Source organism: Anomalospiza imberbis, chromosome 18, assembly GCF_031753505.1.
Source record: "Anomalospiza imberbis isolate Cuckoo-Finch-1a 21T00152 chromosome 18, ASM3175350v1, whole genome shotgun sequence".
NCBI lineage: Eukaryota > Metazoa > Chordata > Aves > Passeriformes > Viduidae > Anomalospiza > Anomalospiza imberbis.
This window is the reverse complement of record NC_089698.1, coordinates 12,655,005-12,671,869: the sequence shown is the minus strand read 5'-3', so window position 1 is coordinate 12,671,869 and position 16,865 is coordinate 12,655,005. Positions and strand designations below refer to the sequence as shown.

The 16,865-nt window shown below is 54.3% G+C and overlaps 1 protein-coding gene across 3 annotated transcripts; it reads left to right on the top strand.

Annotated features, from left to right (window-relative positions):
* Positions 1–14,922, top strand: ZMAT5 (zinc finger matrin-type 5). Of its 3 annotated transcripts, none has more exons than XM_068209181.1 (6): positions 1–56; positions 4,784–5,006; positions 5,386–5,448; positions 5,883–5,963; positions 12,111–12,222; positions 14,696–14,922. In XM_068209181.1, exons 2-6 carry the CDS (start codon positions 4,880–4,882, stop codon positions 14,823–14,825), a joined length of 513 nt encoding a protein of 170 aa, XP_068065282.1. In that variant the 5' UTR covers positions 1–56; positions 4,784–4,879; the 3' UTR covers positions 14,826–14,922. The 3 variants fall into 3 exon arrangements, with proteins under 3 accessions (XP_068065282.1, XP_068065284.1, XP_068065283.1); XM_068209183.1 differs by lacking the exon at positions 14,696–14,922 and adding an exon at positions 12,542–14,654; XM_068209182.1 differs by lacking the exon at positions 1–56 and having other exon boundaries at positions 4,760–5,006.
* Positions 14,923–16,865: the final 1,943 nt, after the last annotated feature.

Sequence of the window (16,865 nt, the reverse complement as noted above, 5' to 3'; positions counted from 1 at the left end):
CCTGGCCGCAGGGCGTGGTGGGAGTTGTAGGCGGCGCGGCGCGGGCCTGGCCAGAGGTGGGTGAGCGTGGCGGGCTACCGGGGCTCCCCGTGAGGCGGCCCCGTGAGGCTCTGCTTGTCCCGTCCCTCCCGCCTTGTCCTCAGCGGCCTCCGCGGGGCAACCCCGGGGCTGTGCGGTGAAACCGGCCCCGCCGTGGCTGCGGCGGGACCCAGACGGGGCTGGGGCCGGGGGCAGAGACACCCCGGGCCAGCCCGGCCCTGCCATGGCCTGCCACGGTGTCCGGCCACGGGGACAGGGACAGCAGGGAGGCTGCGGTCACTGCCCTCAGCTGCCCCCCGGAAGGTGGGTGGGGGTTTGGGATGTTTTCTGCAGTTTGCGTTTCCAAAAGGTGGTTGGTGTCGGGGGAGTGGGAGAGAGGTGTGGGGCTCATGAATCATGGAATGGTTTGGTTGGAAGGGACCTCGAAGCTCATCCAGTGCCACTCCTTGCCAAGGGCAGGGACACCTGCCGCTGTCCCAGGCTGCTCTGGGCACCCTGTGCCAGGGCCTGCCCGCCCTCTGACAGCTGCTCGGGAGGATGGGACCTGGCCCCTTGTGGCAGAACACAAGGGGGAACGTTCCCACTTGCTGCCCTTTCTTCGTGTTTCTCTCTTTTTAACGTCAGTGAGAGCAGAGCAGCCCTGGGGTGAGTCTAGCACAGATAGGAGAGAGGTAGATTTGGATTTAGGAAAGCAGAACAGACAGGGACGGGACAGGGGAATCCTAACGCTGGGGCTGTTTCCCCACAGGGCTGTTGTTACATGAGTATCTGCATGAAGCTCCAGATCAGGCCCTCAAGCGACACTGCGTTGTTGTTCTGTTTGTCTCACCCCCCCAGAAGTAGCACAAGGTCTGGCTGCAGAGAAATTTCTCCTGATTTATTCATATTTTTTCCCTCATGCAGATTATGGGGATCTGTGGGATTTTCTGGGTTAGGACAAGACCTCTGCTTGTTCTGGAAGCCTGGAAGGTGCCTGGCACATTCCTGTGTAGTGTTATCCCACTGGAACCCCAGAATATCCCGAGTGGGAAGGGACCCACAGGATCATCCAGCCCAGCTCCTCTCCCTGCCCAGACCCCCAACAACCCCACCCTGGGCATCCCTGGCAGCGCTGTCCAAAGGCTCCTGGAGCTCTGGCAGCCTCGGGGCCGTGCCCATTCCCTGGGGAGCCTGGGCAGTGCCCAGCACCCTCTGGGGGAAGAACCTTTCCTGATCTCCAGCCTGAGCTGCCCTGGCCCAGCTCCAGCCATTCCCTGGGTTCTGACCCTGATCTCCAAAGAGCAGAGCTCAGAAAAATTCAGTTTTTATTTTTCAAATGTAACTGCTCTGGATTATCTAACACAAATCACCCCAGCTGCCCATTAATTGTTGCCAGGTTGGTGTGGTCAGGTTGGTGTGGATCCCAAATCAAGCTCTGGATTTCCAGTGGAAGCTGTCCCTACCTGTGGCAGGGGTTGGAATGAGATGACCTTTAAGGTCCCTTCCGACCCAATCATTCCATGATTCTCTGACAGGACACAGGGGCAATGGCTTCCCCCTGCCAGAGGGCAGGGAGAGAGGGAATATTGGGCAGGAATTGTTCCCTGGGAGGGCGGGCAGGCCCTGGATCCCTGGCAGTGCCCAAGGCCAGGTTGGACACTGGCCTTGGAGCAGCCTGGGACAGTGGGAGGTGTCCCTGCCCATGGCAGGGGTGGCACTGGATGAGTTTTAATGTCCCTTCCAACCAAATCATTCCATGATTGCATGGTCCCGCTGGGTGGAATGGAAAGCAGGATCTTTGCCTCTGTCACTGGGAAGCTGCTGGCAGACTCTGCTGCCATTCCAAGTCTCCCTGCAGATCTGAGCCCATTTAAATTGGCAGCTGAGTATCAGAAGCCTGACACTTGGATTTAATTAATTCACATCTGCCTGGGTATCCGAAGTGGCCGGAATGGCCCCGAGCCCGGGCTGTGAGAAAGCAGGAAATTGAGGTCAGGGCCCAGCAGCACCTCCCGGGGCTGGTGTGGAGAGCAGCAGCTCCCCCCAGACACAGAAGAGTCTGTGCCCCTTCCGGGGTCACCTTCCTCCCCCTGCCCGGTGAAACACCCCGGAGAGTCCGAGATAAAATCTGCAGCTGATACAGAGCAGCGTGGAGTGTTCTGGCAGCAGCTGGTGGAGGGAAAATGTGGGATGGTGCCCAGGATATCTTGGCTAGAGTTGTCCCAAGCCCCTCTCTGTTGCCTTTGAGGTGCCTCACACCAGGGTATTGCTGACCAGCAGGGCTCCAGGAGACACAGCGCAGCATTGCTGTTATGCTTTCATGCAACATAAAGCCCTGGGTTGTTGGGGTTTTTTAAAATGTTTAATTTGCATTTATTCAGGAAGACTTTTAAGCTGGCACAAAGCCTGGCTGGAAGCATTTATGGCTGCGGTGAGCCCAGGTCCGAGTGCCCTGATTCAGTTGCAAATCAGGGGCTGGAGATGCTTCGAGGACGGCTAGGCTGAGGTAGTTCTTTACAGAACAGCTACATTTACTTTATTTCATAATGACTAAGATGGATTTAATTAGGAGCCATCTCTGTTTTCAGCTGAATAATGCTCTTTGTTTACTGCTGGAGCCGTTTGGGGAGATGGAAATAGGTTAGTGCTGCTCAGAAGCAGCTTTTTACTCCTCTGGACTCACAGAGTGCTGGGAAGTGCTGGTGTTGCAGAGCTGGCAGAACCCAGCAAGGTATCCATGCAGTGGAATCCTTGAAAAGATGGGGATAAGTGTTGGGTATAATCACTGAAGGGGAAGGTCTCAGGGAGAATCTGATACTTCTCTAATTGCTTTTTACAATCCGTCTGTCTCCTGCAATGGGAATTGCTTGGAGAATTTGGGAGCAGGCAGCCGTGGGATGTGGGATCTGGCTGTCTGGAGTCTGTAGGAGCTTTCTGCCCTGGTTGTTAGGGGAGGAGGGGGAAGGAGCTTCTGCAATTATTGCTGTTGGAGTGATGAAAGAGAAAGTTTGAAATACTATTTCAAAGGCTGGCTGCTGCTGGGCTTCCGCAGGCAGAATTCCCTGGGAGATCTCTGGAAACTTGTGTGGGACCACTGCAGAATCTCATTTGTTTTCCCTGTCTGCAGCATTCTCTTTGCAGAGATGGAGTGCAGGAGCCAGCAGCTGAGACAGGGAGATTTTTGTGTCACCAGGAACTTTGGGAGTCTGTGGAATAACATGTGGAACAGGGATTTTTCAGTATTTAAAAGCATTGTTCCCCCTGAATTCCAGCAGCCTCACCACAGTGCTGCAAACCTGGCTGCAAAACTCAGGGATGCAAAGGATGAGGGAATTTATGGCTCTGTGCTCATTAAGCAGCGCTTGGGTTTGGATTCCTGGGCTGGAGAAGGATGATTTCAGACCTCAAGCCCTGCAGAGCTGAGTTGGGATCAGCCCAGGGCATGGGGGATTTGGGGTCCCAGCACACACAACTGGGGCATGGCCAGCCCTCACCCCTTCCCCCCGAGGAAGGAACCTCAACACAAGATTTCCAGTTCACTTGGAATATCTGAACATTTTACCTTCCGTGTGGAGGTTTTCAATCCAATTTTGAAAATCTCAGAAGGTCTTCCCATGGAGTGCAGCTTTGCTTTAACTTGTGGTGTGAGGCCTCGGAGATGTCCAGGGGTTTGATTTCGAAGCAGCAGTTCCTGGGAGCAGGGGAGGGAAGGGAATGTGGTGCTGCTGCTCCTGCTGGGATGGATCTCTGGCAGGAGGCTTGGCAGCCCTGCCTGAGCTGGGCATGCCAGGCTCTGAGGGGTTGCCTGGTGCTCTGCTCTTTGTGCTGAGCCAGAGCAATTGGCCAGGGGGCTGTGATTGATTCTGGACCCGTTTTATTTATAAAACCTTTATTTCTTGTGCTGGTCTCTGTGCCGCTTTTTAAATGCATTCGGCTGTCAAAGTGTCAAAACCTGGAGAATTGCTTTTGGAGTTTATCTCCCAGTCTATCCATCTTTGCCATTCATCAGACACCTTTATATCCCTCGGGAGAGAGCTTACAGCTCCTTCAGGGTGTTTGTTACACCTCCAGCAGGGACATCCAATGGGGACAGGTGCCTGAAGGATAAAACACAAGCTGATCTCACCTGCACTGACACTGGCAGGGCCAGCACAGGTGGGAGCTCCCAAATTCTGTTGTGATCTTAGTGCTGTACTCAGAGCAGACACAACTTGGTGCCATAGGCTGATGGGGATGAGGAGAGCAATCCATGATGTCTAGGAAAAAACAGGTGGCTCGGTGGATTGTAGGAAATACGTCCTGTAGTGTTTGTAATGCATCTTCCCACCTGCTGGACAGGTGAGATCGGCTCCTGTTTTATCTTTGAGGATAAAATGAGCTTTGTTGAGTTTCTTCCTTACCTTGCAGAGATAGACACGGGGGAGTTTCCTTCCTCTTTTGTATCAGCTTGGGGAGGTTGTGGTCAAAGGTCCCCAGGACCTCCAGTTCGTCCTGTTTGCACCTTGGATGGTTTGTGCTGCACCTTCCCTGGAGCCCGTGGCTCTCTGTTTTCTGTGCTCTGAGCTCAGGGAAGGAGAATCCTTCCAGCAGAGCTGTTGTTGCTTTGGGTGACAGTGATAAATGCAGATCAGGCCTTTTCTCCCATGTACAGGCAGCAGATCCTGCCCCAGCAGTCTGTGATGGACGGGGATATAAACTGTTGGGTCTCACCTCTTTCTCTGTCTGCCAGCCCTAAGTGATTTGAGTTCTCCTCCTTTGGAAGCAGGCACTGTAAATCCTGGATCCTCCATTCCCATGGCTGGCTGCCGAGGAGCTGCCTGATGACCTCAGGACATGCTGATACTGTTTTGCCAGGAGAGAGATGGGCAAAAGGTACTTCTGTGACTACTGTGACAGGTCCTTCCAGGACAACCTGCACAACAGGAAGAAACACCTCAATGGAGTGCAGCATCTCCGGGCTAAGAGAGTCTGGTACGACTTATTCCGAGGTGGGTGCTCCCAGCTGTCTGCCACTCCCTTCCTGGGACTGGGGAGGTGATGGATGTGCAGGGTGGGGAGTGGGAAGAGAAAATAAATCAGCACCGATGGTTTATGCACTCTGTGTACCAGCAGTTTGAGCACGTGAGGCTGCTGAATCAGGCAGCCTCAGAGCCACCCTCATGTGTGGCTCTGACCTGTCTCAGCACACAGTTCTAGGTGTGTTAGTGCCAGCCTGAGGAGTGCAGTGGGAGTGGGCTAAACTGGCTGTGAAACCATTGCCTGTGTGCCCCTCTGCTTCCTTCTGCTCCCTGACCAGTTTGGGACTGGACATGATGGGATCTTGCTGTGCCCGGGATCTTTACCTGGGTTCATCCCTTGTCTTCCCAGATGCTGCTGCTATCCTGCAGGAAGAGCAAACCAAGAAACCTTGTCGGAAGTTTCTGCAAACAGGTGAGGAGTTCTAAGGTGGAAAGAAGTGCCTGGGCTCTCGCTGCTCCTTCCAGAGCCAGCCCAAGGCTGGAGGGAGGGGCTTGGGCCTGTGTCTGGCATCCAGGTGTGATGGAGCCAGGGTTTGCTTGCACAAGGACCTCCTGTGGCTGGTTCTCATGGGACTCTGGCTCTTCCCAGGATGATTAAAGTTGGAAAAGACCTTTAAGATCACCAAGTCCAAATGTCAATACAGTACCACCATGTTTATCATTAAACTATGTCCCCAGGTGTCACATCCACAGACTTTTTTGAGCACTTCCAGGGGTGGTGACTGCACCACTTCTCTGGGCAGCCCATTCCAATGCCTTACAACCCATTCTGTGAAGAAATATTTCCTAATATCTAATCTAGAGAATTTTGAAACTGTATTTTCAAATCTCACTATTTCATTCCAGGACAGTGTGATTTTGGGTCCAACTGCAGATTTTCCCACATGACAGAGCAGGACCTGGAGAAGCTGAATGCCCAGGTTCAAGGTGAGTCCTCCAACAAGGCAGTATCAGAGGATCTCCTTGGAGGGAGAGTTGCTGCAGGGGGGTGTGAGGGGTTCTGCAGGCTGTGATCCCTTGCTGCCTGCACGGAGCCAGCCAATCCCTCCTGCTTCCCAGTGCTGTGTGAGCCTGGAAGTGCTGCAGTTTGTCATATGCTCCCTGCTCTCGAGCTGCTGGCACAGACACAAACCTGGAGCTGAGCAGTGCTGTTACCACTTGGCAGCAAGAGTTTGGAGTGGCCTTCCTGAGCCCTCGGGGTTTTGTTCAGTCAGGGAATAAAAACTGTCAGCAGCAGAGGGCACTGGTACATCACGTCCCCTTAAATTTATGGATTTGATTTCCCCCCACCTTGCTGCTATTACCAGGGAGCTGCTGCTTCCACCCGTGGGAAGAGCTGGTGGGAAGAGCTGTCCTGCTGTCGGGCTGTGAAAGGGGTCCTGGATCCAGAAACAGCCTCTGCTTGGGTGGCTTTGGATGGAAGTGAAGTGTGGGCAGAGGGTGTTTGGCAGCTGCTCCCTGCTGGGAGTCTGCAGAGCACTTCTGAACTTTCTCATTCTGGGACTACCATTCTTGGAACTACTTTTCTTTTAGGGAAAAGAGGTGGTAGCTCTGTTTTCTCCATAGGAGTCATTACTTTAGTGGTTAAAGAAAATCACAGAATCACAGACTGGGCTGGGCAGGAAGGAATCTTTGAGCTCATCTCACTCCGCCCCTGCCATGGGCAAACATGCTTTCCCTTAGACCAGGTTACTCCAAGCCCCATCCAGCCTGGCCTTGGACACTTCCAGGGAGTGTGAGTGAGGTGTTGGTGAGAACTTGTGGAATGGCTGAAATCCCCACTGGAGATCATCTAATCCTCACCATGCTGAAAGCAGGGTGAACTCAAGCAGGATGCTCAGGGCCACGTCCACTTGTATTTTGAATATCTCAAGGCTGGAGTCTCTGTGGGTGACCTCATCCACTGTTTGACTTGGTTCATAATAAAAATGTGTAATTTTTAAAATATTTAAATAGAAATTCCTGACGGAAGTGCCCGGATTTTGGGCTGTGCCCATTTTCTCCATACTGGGGAGCCCAGCACTGGGTACAGCACACAGATGTGGCCTCAGATTGTGAAGCAGAGAAGAAGGATTCCTTCCCCAACCTGGTGTCTCAGTGTAGCCCAGCTTGGAGCAGCTCCCATGCCCACATCCTCACTGGAGCCAGCTGTTGTTTTGCTAAGAGTCTGGCAAAGCCAGGCTGAAGTGTTGGAAGTGTGGGATGTGAGAGGGGGGTGTGCATGGGGCAGAGCCTCTCCTGGCCCTCGGAGGGATCCCGTTTGGGGAGGAAGAGCTCAGGGGAGCCGGGGGAAGCAGGCAGGCAGCACAGAGCTATTCCAGGCCGTGCTGAGTCAGTGAGAGCCCCCAAGGTGACTCTGAATCAATCTCTGAGCACCCCCGGCGGTTGATAAAGCCACCGTGGAGACGGAGTGCTCCAGCCCTTCCCAGAGTCACCTTCCAGCCAGAGCCTCTCCCTCACCCCTCTCTGCTGGGCTCCCGAGGGTGCACAGAGTGGCAGGCACAGGAACCTCTAGCATTTCCAGGCACTGGCTGTTCCTGCAGGAGAAGTGGGAGCTCTCTGGAGCAGAGCAGGGAGGGCTGGCAGCTCCTCTGCGCTCAGGCAGCTTTCCTTGCCAATTACACTTGTTATTGAGTATTGACTTGTGTCAAATGGGTCAGTGGAAGTGCAGGATTGGCTGCTGAGAGCCAATTCCAGGGAGATTACTGGGAAACCTTGCATTTGTGTTCTGGAGTGAAACATTTCATTTACCAATTAGCCCTGAAGCAGCGATGGCCAGGGGACAGCGGGTGCTTGGTCTGAGAGTCCAATCCTGCTCACCTGGTGTGGCTTGGTGTATCCCACAGACTCCAGCTCTGATCAGAGAGTTGCAGGGAAAGGCTGGTGCAGGATTTGATGGAGGAGAGGGACAGCCTGTAACAGACAGGATGGAAGGATCAGACACTGTCTGGTGAGTCATGGGGGCGTCCCAGCAGTCCTTCAGTTGCCAAAGCACCCTTGGCTCAGGTGCTGAGGCTGAGGAGGGCAGAGTTGAGGGCAAGCTCGTAGTGGCAGGGTGTGTAATTCACACGGGAACCTCCATCAGTAATGTCCCACATGCATTCCCACTCAGTCTCAGGATCTCTGAGCCGTGAACCATCCCAAGCCACAGCCAGTGGGATTGGAGCAATCTGGACCAGGCTGCCTCTCACTGACCCAGCTGGGAGATTTTGGCATCTTTGGAGGCAGGGGTCATCAGGAATTTGAGATGAGCTGAGAGACTGGAAGCTCCAGAGCCTTCCCAAGCCTGGGGGGACCATGCTGGGGGTGGCCAGGCTTGTGGGGGACGCTTTCCTGATGGCCCCACAGTGCTGCTTAACCCCCCTTTCTTCAGCTCTGGTGCAGGCAAGGCCTTGTCTGACTTTTTTTAAAACCATCTAAACCGTGATGACACTTTTTTTATCATGTAAATATTGAACCTGTCCCTGAGTCCCTGTGAGTATTTGACATTGGTAGCTCCGTGTCCGTGAACTCACCTAGATAATGAAGTATTTTTTATCACAGCCAAGGGAAATGTGACATTATCCTTAACATTCGGCCTTTTTAATGCCGAAAGCTCACCCTCTAGTTTGTGTAGGTTTTGTGGGTTAAGTAGGAAAATTTCTGGATTATTCCATGTTCTAGAACAGCTTGGAGCCTGGCCTACTTTGGCGTCAGCATCTCTGCACCCTGTAGAATATCCTCATCAAGAAGCAACAGTTTACACCTTCAGCAGGGAGGGAGCTCATATTCCCAGCTGTTCCCCCATCAAAGCATTAGCCTTCTGCATCTGCTGCATCATTCATCAGCCAGACACTTCCAGGCTGTCATTTTAAGTACAGTCATGTCAGGAAAAGTCACTGTCAAATTGCCATCTCCTTGCTCAGAGTTATTGGCTCCCCGCTAATCCGTGTCCCTGGTGCAGGCAGGATCGACCTGGCTGGGCTCTGATGGCTCCAGCCAGCCAGGGCTGCCAGAGGAGGGCACAGCTGGTGAGTGTTTGCAGGGTGTCCATGAGGTTGCTGGAGTCCACTGGTTTAACTGGGCGGGGAGCGGGAGGAGCGCTCACACTGGGCTGCAGGGCGGTTACTTGTTTAGCTTCTCCAGTTGCAGGGGCTCCTCAGCCTCAGCTCAGCCGTGCTCTGGTGCTCTTGGTGTGCTCTGGAGGAATTGGGGTTCCACATCATCCACCAGGGAGGCAGCTGAGGGATTTCATGTGCATCTGTTTGCTGGGTGGGAGCTGAGGGATTTCTTGTGCATCGCCTTGCTGGGTGACCCCCCAGCAAGTACTGGCAGGTTCCATCTCTCACACAGCAGTGCCTTTGTCAAGAATAAAACCCATGAGAGAAGATAAATGTGGGCCCCGCTCTGGTATCATTAGAGGCACTTCATGACTACAGATGCTCTTGCAGTTGGCTGTAATTAGACTTTGAAGCAAACACCACAGTGAGGAGGAGGAGGGGGGAAGCACCTTCACTCCTGTCCAGCTGCATGGGCACGTGTGGGGTCAAGGGCTGGTAAAGACCTTTCAGAGCTACTTCTTGGAATAGCTGTTGGCATTCAGGGAGTATTTCCAATTTCAGGGTGCGTTTGGTGGTCCCTGGATGGGATGTGTGTGCTCCAGAGGAGGGACATGGACATCATCAGGGTGGGCAGAGCTGGAGAGCTGCCTGTCCCTGCTGCCATATTTTTGAGCCTGAGGTTTGGACTGCTCAGGAGCAGCAGCTCCTGGAGCTGTGAGAACAGGGAGACAGCTGGATGTCTTTCTGATGTGGATACCTGGGGCCTCATTTGGGGCAGTGTGAATCCAGAGTGGTTCCACAGCATCCAGTGAACTTTTCTGGCTTGGGACCATGAGTTGTGTCTACTCCATCCCTGGTATGGTACCTTGGGGCTCCCTGCTCTGAACAGAGAAGCTTGGAGTGTTTATGCTCTGTTCTCTGTTGGGGCTGGGAGTTGGATAAAGAGGAAATCGCAGTGGTACAGAGAGGTTGGAGAGATTCTCCATGATTTTCTTCCCTGCCTCATCGAAGCCTCTCATAGACACTGCTTGTCTGTCCCCTTGCTGAGGTGGGTTGTGCTCAGGAGGTGGAAGAACATGGAACAAAGGGAAATAAGGTGCTCAAGTTTGCCAGATGAGTCTAATCCTAAATGTGAGCAGTGCCCAGCTCTCCAGGCTGAGCTTCTTGCCTCCCCATCTCCTCACCTGGCCAGCTGGCTGGGCTGACCCCAGGTAGCTCTGCTGGGGCTTTGATCCTTGGGAACAGCTGTGGGAGACTGGAACATTGCTGTCTCCAACCTTTTCGGTGGGTTCAGAGCAGCAGCCGGACCACAGCGGGCTTTCTGTGGTGGCACTGGGCACATCGTCACCCCGCCCAGCAGCAGCAGCTGAAAAGGCTGGATGACAAATTATCCATCTGGCTGCTCATTGTGTAGCACATCCCTGCCATCCTGATTTAGTATTCAACAGGCAGATGAATAATTGGTTGCCACCAGTAGGATGAAGTGATCCTTCACTCTGCCCAAGCACTATTAATTTCACACCCTGTCTGCAAAGGTATAATATTTTCCTTAAAACATGTGACATATGGTGGGTGGGTGTGGAGCAGGCTCCTGAGGGGCACAGCTGCAGGTGCCTTGATCCCTAAATGGGATCAGGGATCCCCCAGAAGGACGGATGAGCAGGGCTAAAGGAATGACACGCAGCTGCCTCTGCTTCCTTTTTATTGTCACCAGTATTTGGTTTTCTGAGTTCCCTGTTCTGTTAGGTGGGAAGTTTCCACTAGGCTGGAGCTGGGATTGCTGGGAGCATGTCCTCATCCCTGGTGTGCTGGCAGCAGTGTGGCTGTGTCAGGACTCCTGCTAGACCTGTTCAGCACCAGCTCCCTCCCTGCAGCTGCAGGGGACTAGGGAGCTTTGCTAACTGGGCAGCTGTGGGTTTGTGCCACGCTGACTCTGTGCCCTTCTTCCCAGGGGATGCCTGTGGGCCTCTGCCCACACAGCCCTTCCAGAGTGATTGGAGGGGTTGAAATCTTGATTCAGTAAACAGCAGAGGTTTCCTACTGGTTTCCTTCCTCGTTCCTAACCACCATGAGAAATAGAACAAGGAGTAATGGGTTCAAACTGAAAGAGGGGACATTTAGGTTACGTATAGGTTGGACTCAATGATCTCTCTTGAACCTGATTGATTCCGTAATTCTGTGATTTATGGAAGAAATCCTTCCCTCTGATGGGGTGAGGCCCTGGCACAGGGTGCCCAGAGAAGCTGTGGCTGCCCCTGGATCCCTGGCAGTGTCCAAGGCCAGGTTGGACAGGGCTTGGGATAGTGGAAGGTGTCCCTGACTGTGGCAGGGGGTGGGACAGGATGAGCTTTGAGGTAACTTCCAACCAAACCCTTCCATGGTTCTAAATACAAGAAATTGTCCCCTGGTTCTCTCTGCCCTGGTTGTGCCCCTGGGCTGGTGACAGCTCTGCCTGGGCTGTGCAGGGGTTGGGGACACATCAGGCAGGGAGCTCCTTAAGCAGCCCTGACAGCAGCTCTGGGATCTGTCTGCCGGCTGGAACACGCACCCGGAACTGTTCAGACTCTCCCGGGCTGCCAAGGCTGCATCGATCCGGACACTGTCCCTGTCATTTCCACCTAACGGGGCAGGGGTGGCACAGTTGCTGCTGCCAGTTGGAGGGACACGGCTCTGGAAACAGCTCAGGGCCAGCCAAGGCTGTTCCAAGCAAGGATGAGGGTGATCTGCCCCGGGGGGAGATGTCAGACTCCCCTCAGTGCCCAAACTGCTGCCGTGCTGGTTTAGCTCTTGTCCCCTGCTCTGCCTGGCTGCAGCTGTCACCAGTGATGACTCCAAGCATCAAATGGCAGGAGGGCAGAGGAGGAGGAGGAGGAGGGGCTGCCCAGGCATGGTGCACACTCTCCACCCTGTGAAACTGTGCAGGGTAATGAGCAGCAGGTTTAATGGAGTGAAAGAGCAAGGGTCTGGTGGCCCTTTCTCTCATGGCTCTCCCTCTGATCCAGCCCTCTCTGATCTCAATCTTTCTCTCAAGCAGGGGAGAAGAGGCTGAAGGAGCTGCAGAGGGAGGGAGCAGATATCCCACCTGGCACCATTGAGGACTGGCTGGACAGGAGAGCCCAGAGGCTGAGCGCAGCTCAGAGTAGCAGGTACTGGGGATCATCCAGGTGTGGATGCAGGGGGGGATCCCACAGGAGGGCTGGGATAGGGGAGGGTGCAGGGCATCAGAGGTCCCAGCACCCCCAGCCAGAGCTCGTGAGGGACAGGTGTGTGGATGCAGCCCTACCTGCCCCACCTGTGCAGGGATGTCTGCACAGGTGTCCTCGTTTGCCAGGGGACACCCTTTGGGAACGAGGCACAGCAGAGCTGCAGAGTGCACACACACACCTGGAAGGACAGAGCCGCTGCTGTGCTGGGCCATTAACGCCCAGGCTTCAGTGTCAGGAGCCTGATTTCATCTGTTGACAGCTCCCCCATCCCCTGCCTGCCAGGGGGGGTGGAATTGGCTCCTCCTCACAGGATCCATTCGGATCTGGGTGCCGGCTGTTTCCTCGCTCACCTGACTGTGCCGCAGGCTTAATGGGATGACATTTGGGCAGGTGCCAAATCTCTCTTCTGTTCTTTCTCTGTTTGTTCCCGTCCTCTCCGTGTTTGGACTGGGCAGGAGCTTCCTTCTGATGCTTGTCTGAGCTTGTTGCTCTGGGATTGTTCTGTCCCTCAGCTCGGCTGCCCTTGGCCTTGCAGAGGTGCCCACATTCCTGTCCCCTACACTTCACTTGCCCCATTTTGTTTGTCCTGCCTGTGAATCCCTGGAACATGGGGTAGATCAGCTCTTACAGAAGATAGCCATCACTATTCCCAGAGGAATTTCCAGACCTTCAGAACTACTTGGTAATACCCAGAGGAATGTTCAGACCTTCAGAACTCGGTCCCTGCTGCCTCCATAGATGCACGAAACAAATTTCCAGGATTGTTGCTCTTTTTCCAGCCTCCCTGTCCCTGCAGGCTCAGAAACCATCTGCTGCAGGAATTAAACACCAACTATTGGAACTTTCCTTCCTCTCTGCAGCCTTGCCAAAGCCTCTCTTGATCATCTCTGTGCTCCCCTTGTGCCCTCCAGTCCCACATTTCATGGGATTGATTTTTACCGATTTCCAAAGGAAACGTAGAGCACAGATTTCCATCAGAAAAGGGTCCAAGGCCTCAAAGCTTCTGAGATGCCACAAGTTCCATGAGTGTAGAAGTGGGTAGAGGAGAGGGATCCCATTAACACTTTCAGAAAGGAAATATTCTTGATCTTGCTGGCCACTGGAGAATCCCTGTGGGACAGCCATTGAGAATGCTCCAGCTGTAGGAAACCTTTGATAGTGCACTTGTAGCTCATGAGACCCCAGGGAATTGAGTACCCAGGCAGCATCCTGCCTATTGATCAGTCCTGCTGCTCAGGAAATATTCATTAGGTGATGGCTCCACCTTGCAGCATTCCCTCTGCTCCATATCCACTGTGTGCCTGAGCCACAGTGCTGGGGGGATGACACCAAATATCTCTGCTCAGAGGGGCTGGTGTGTGTCCTCATGGTCCTGCCTCATCCTGGGCTCTGGAGAATCCCCACTGAGGGGATAAACCTTGAGCCAAGTGACTTTGCTCTGTGTTAGTTGCCTGGAAAACACTCCTGGAAAACTACTCCTGTAGTTGGCTCTCGGCCACGGCCCCGCAAGGAGAGGAGGGTGCTGCTTCTCCCTGGGGTTATGTAAAGGAGTTTGATTAGATTTCTTCTGGCATAACAATTAAAAAGATTCATCAGGATCGGAGGTAGAGGCCTGAGAAGCTGCAAGGCTGCTGTCAGGGGCTTGTTTGAGAGAACAAATGAGCTTCCTGCACTTGGGAATTAATGGAAAAAGTACGTTTCCCATGAATTTAAACGGGCCCCAGTCAAGCTGGAGGCAAGGGAGAGATGGTTCTTGCTCCTGCACTTCTTCATCCCAGTGTGGTGTTTGCAGAAGCTTCAGCCAGTAAAGCTGAAGAGAGGGGCAGGGCCAGAGTGATTCCCAGACCATGGGGTGAGGGAGAAGCCTCTTCCCTCTGCTGAAGGGTCCTCTGGTGCACACACCCTGCTGCTTTGGCAGCTCCTCCGTTTCCGAGGGGTCCTTGTCCTTTGGGAAGTGCACAGCTGGCTTGGGATTTGGGCTGCTCAGAAAGAAACAGCTGCTGGTTTTGTTTGTTCTTCCAACTCAGCTGTGTGAGGAGTGGGGATGGAGGGGCTGGGACCAGCCCTGCTCCCAGCACCTGGCAGCTATGCCTGCTGAGCCCCTCCCAGGGGGCTGCACTGCTCCCCCCAGCCCAGACCCCCTCACCTCAGTGTTCCCACCTGAGTTTTCACAAGCACACACTGTGTTAGGCTGCTTGGATATGCTGGAATGGTCACACAGCTGTTCTGGTGCTGGATTTGGGATGGGGAAGGTGAATGAACCCATTTGGGTTCATTCACCAAAACCCTCCTCTGCTGGCCCCTTCTTTTTGGGGACTACTGGAGGGGGCACAGGGAAGCCCAGCCCCCAGCATGGCCTTGGTGTCAGACTGACACTGCTTCTCACCTCATCCTTTTCCATCTCCCCTCACAGTGCTCTTCTTGAGAAACCGGCACCATTCCAGTACCCTCTGGGCTGGCCACCAGTGCAGGAGCTGCCCCCGTCCCTGCAGGCCCCCCCGCCTGGGGGGTGGCCGGTGTCCCCCAACCTGCAGTGGGGCTGAGGCACCCCCAGAGCCTGGCTGGGGCTGGCTGCCTCTGCTCTGGGTAAAGGACAGGATTATTTATACACACTTTTATTTGAATAAACCCTCCTCCTGCAACCCCTGTGTGTTGTGTTCCTGCTGACCCGGCAGCCTCCCCTGGGCTGAGCCACTCCCCTGGCTCTCTCCCTGCCTCTGGGGATCTGTGCCCAACACAGCTCCAGCCCCGCTGTCAGGGTCTGTCCGAAAATCCCTCATGTTTGCCTCACGACTGCCTCCAAGGACTGAGACCCTAGACCCTGAAAGTAGCTCTAGCCTGGCTGAGGTGGAAAATCTGCCAAGCCTTAAGGACTGGTATGCGATGCCATGGGAACTCAGTGCGAGAACAATGGACTGGTCATGGTGGACTGAGCCCTAATCAGTTCGTCCTGTACCTTCGGTCCTGTACTCTTGGTCCTGCACTGACGTGATGACTACAACTGGTTCCCAAAATGAGTCCACACCCACCATGTAGCCAGGAGAACTGCTGCTTTGGCCAGATGCCACCCGCTTTGAAGAACCTTATAAAAGACTGAAGGAGTTTTGAGGACTTTGTCCGGACCCCACCTGGAGAAGACAGCCTATGAGCATCTCGTCAAGCTCCGAGGGCCTCGTCTCTTCAGACTGGTAGCTATAATCCCCTTCCCCTCTTTCTCTATCTTTCACTCTATCTCTTTATTTCTCTCCCACTATCGCAGTTGTTGGCACTAAATAAAAGTGCATTTTTGTTTAAGCAAAGTGTTGTGTCCCCTGCTGTGTCTTTTGTGCTTTGAGATCTCCAAAAAGAACCTATCAGGGACCCTGCATGTATTTGCGGACCCTGACACCCGCACAGGGGTTGTCTGTTGTCACCTGGAGCCGACATTCCCCATTTCCTGGGTGGGATCCATCCCCTCAGATCACTTCTGCCTGCTCTCAGTCCAGCTCCATGCTGGGCTCTGTGATCCAGCTGGAGCTGTGAACTGATGTTTAATTTCCTCGGGTGTTGGTGCTGTGTTTGTTCCTGATAAATTCAGGGTCTGACCCTGCCTGGGTCCAGGTGCTGGAGCTCCCAATGGAGAGCCTGGGGAGCTTCCCTCAGCCCTGCTCCTGCTGTGCTGGAGGCAAGGGGCAAGGAGGGGAAATATCCCAAGGTTTCTCCACAGTGAGAGTTTGGGTCATCTCTCCTTGCTGGTAAAATGTGGGGTGAGGGAGGCCCTTGGCTGTCTCAGGAAGGGAGCGGGGTGCTGCAGCTCCAGGGGCAAGGGGGGAACCTGTCCAGCAGCATCCTGGGAGGCAGCTCTGGCAGCGGGTTTGTCCAGGAGGGCTGTGCCCACTGCCAGAGCATTCCAGGTTTGGCTGGACAGGGAGGTGGTGGGTCCAGATTCGTGAAGAGCACAGGCAGGAGCCAGCTGCCTGTGGCCAAATCCTGCCTGGATTGCTCCAGCAGGGCAGGGCTCCCATCTCGGGATGTGATGGCAAATTGTCACAGGAGCATCAGCCCCGTCCTGGGACATGGTTCTGACAGGAGCAGGGACTGGATGTGACAGCAGCCTGGAAATAGCCTTGGCTGCAGCCTGGATGAGTTCTAGGTCCAACTAGAGAATGTTTTGATCCTTCCAGGCAGGAGCCCTGGGCTTGCTGGAGAGCAGGAGCACAGGGATTGGGCTCGAAGGATGCAGGATCAGCCCCAGGTCCTGTCCTCACTTCCACCTGCAGGACAGGTGGATTAATAAGAGCACCCAGGTGGCTCCTCTTTGGGAATGGATGGGAGTTCCTGGAGCAAGGCAACCCTGCCCCCAAGGACATGGGAAGTGGGGACTCCCCAGGGACTATGGGATGCTCCAGAGTGGGAGCTGGGCCTATTCTCTCCAAGCTTGGATGTGCATCCCCGTGCCCCAGCCTGGCACGGGGAAGAGTCCTGGGGAATGTTGAGAGGCTTCACTGCCTGGGGGGACAGTGGCTGCTCTGATGGCAGCCAGGACACACTCCTGGACACCTTGTGAGGCCACCAGCACCAACAGATCAAGGAATTCCCTCTCC

What these genes read in the sequence shown, in the direction of transcription:
- ZMAT5 (XM_068209181.1), top strand. Translation starts at nt 4,880, where the DNA reads ATGGGCAAAAGGTACTTCTGTGACTACTGTGACAGGTCCTTCCAGGAC. An exon ending in TCGGAAGTTTCTGCAAACAG is followed by an intron (nt 5,449 to 5,882) that starts GTGAGGAGTTCT and finishes ATTTCATTCCAG; the next exon opens with GACAGTGTGATTTTGGGTCC. An exon ending in GCTGAATGCCCAGGTTCAAG is followed by an intron (nt 5,964 to 12,110) that starts GTGAGTCCTCCA and finishes TCTCTCAAGCAG; the next exon opens with GGGAGAAGAGGCTGAAGGAG.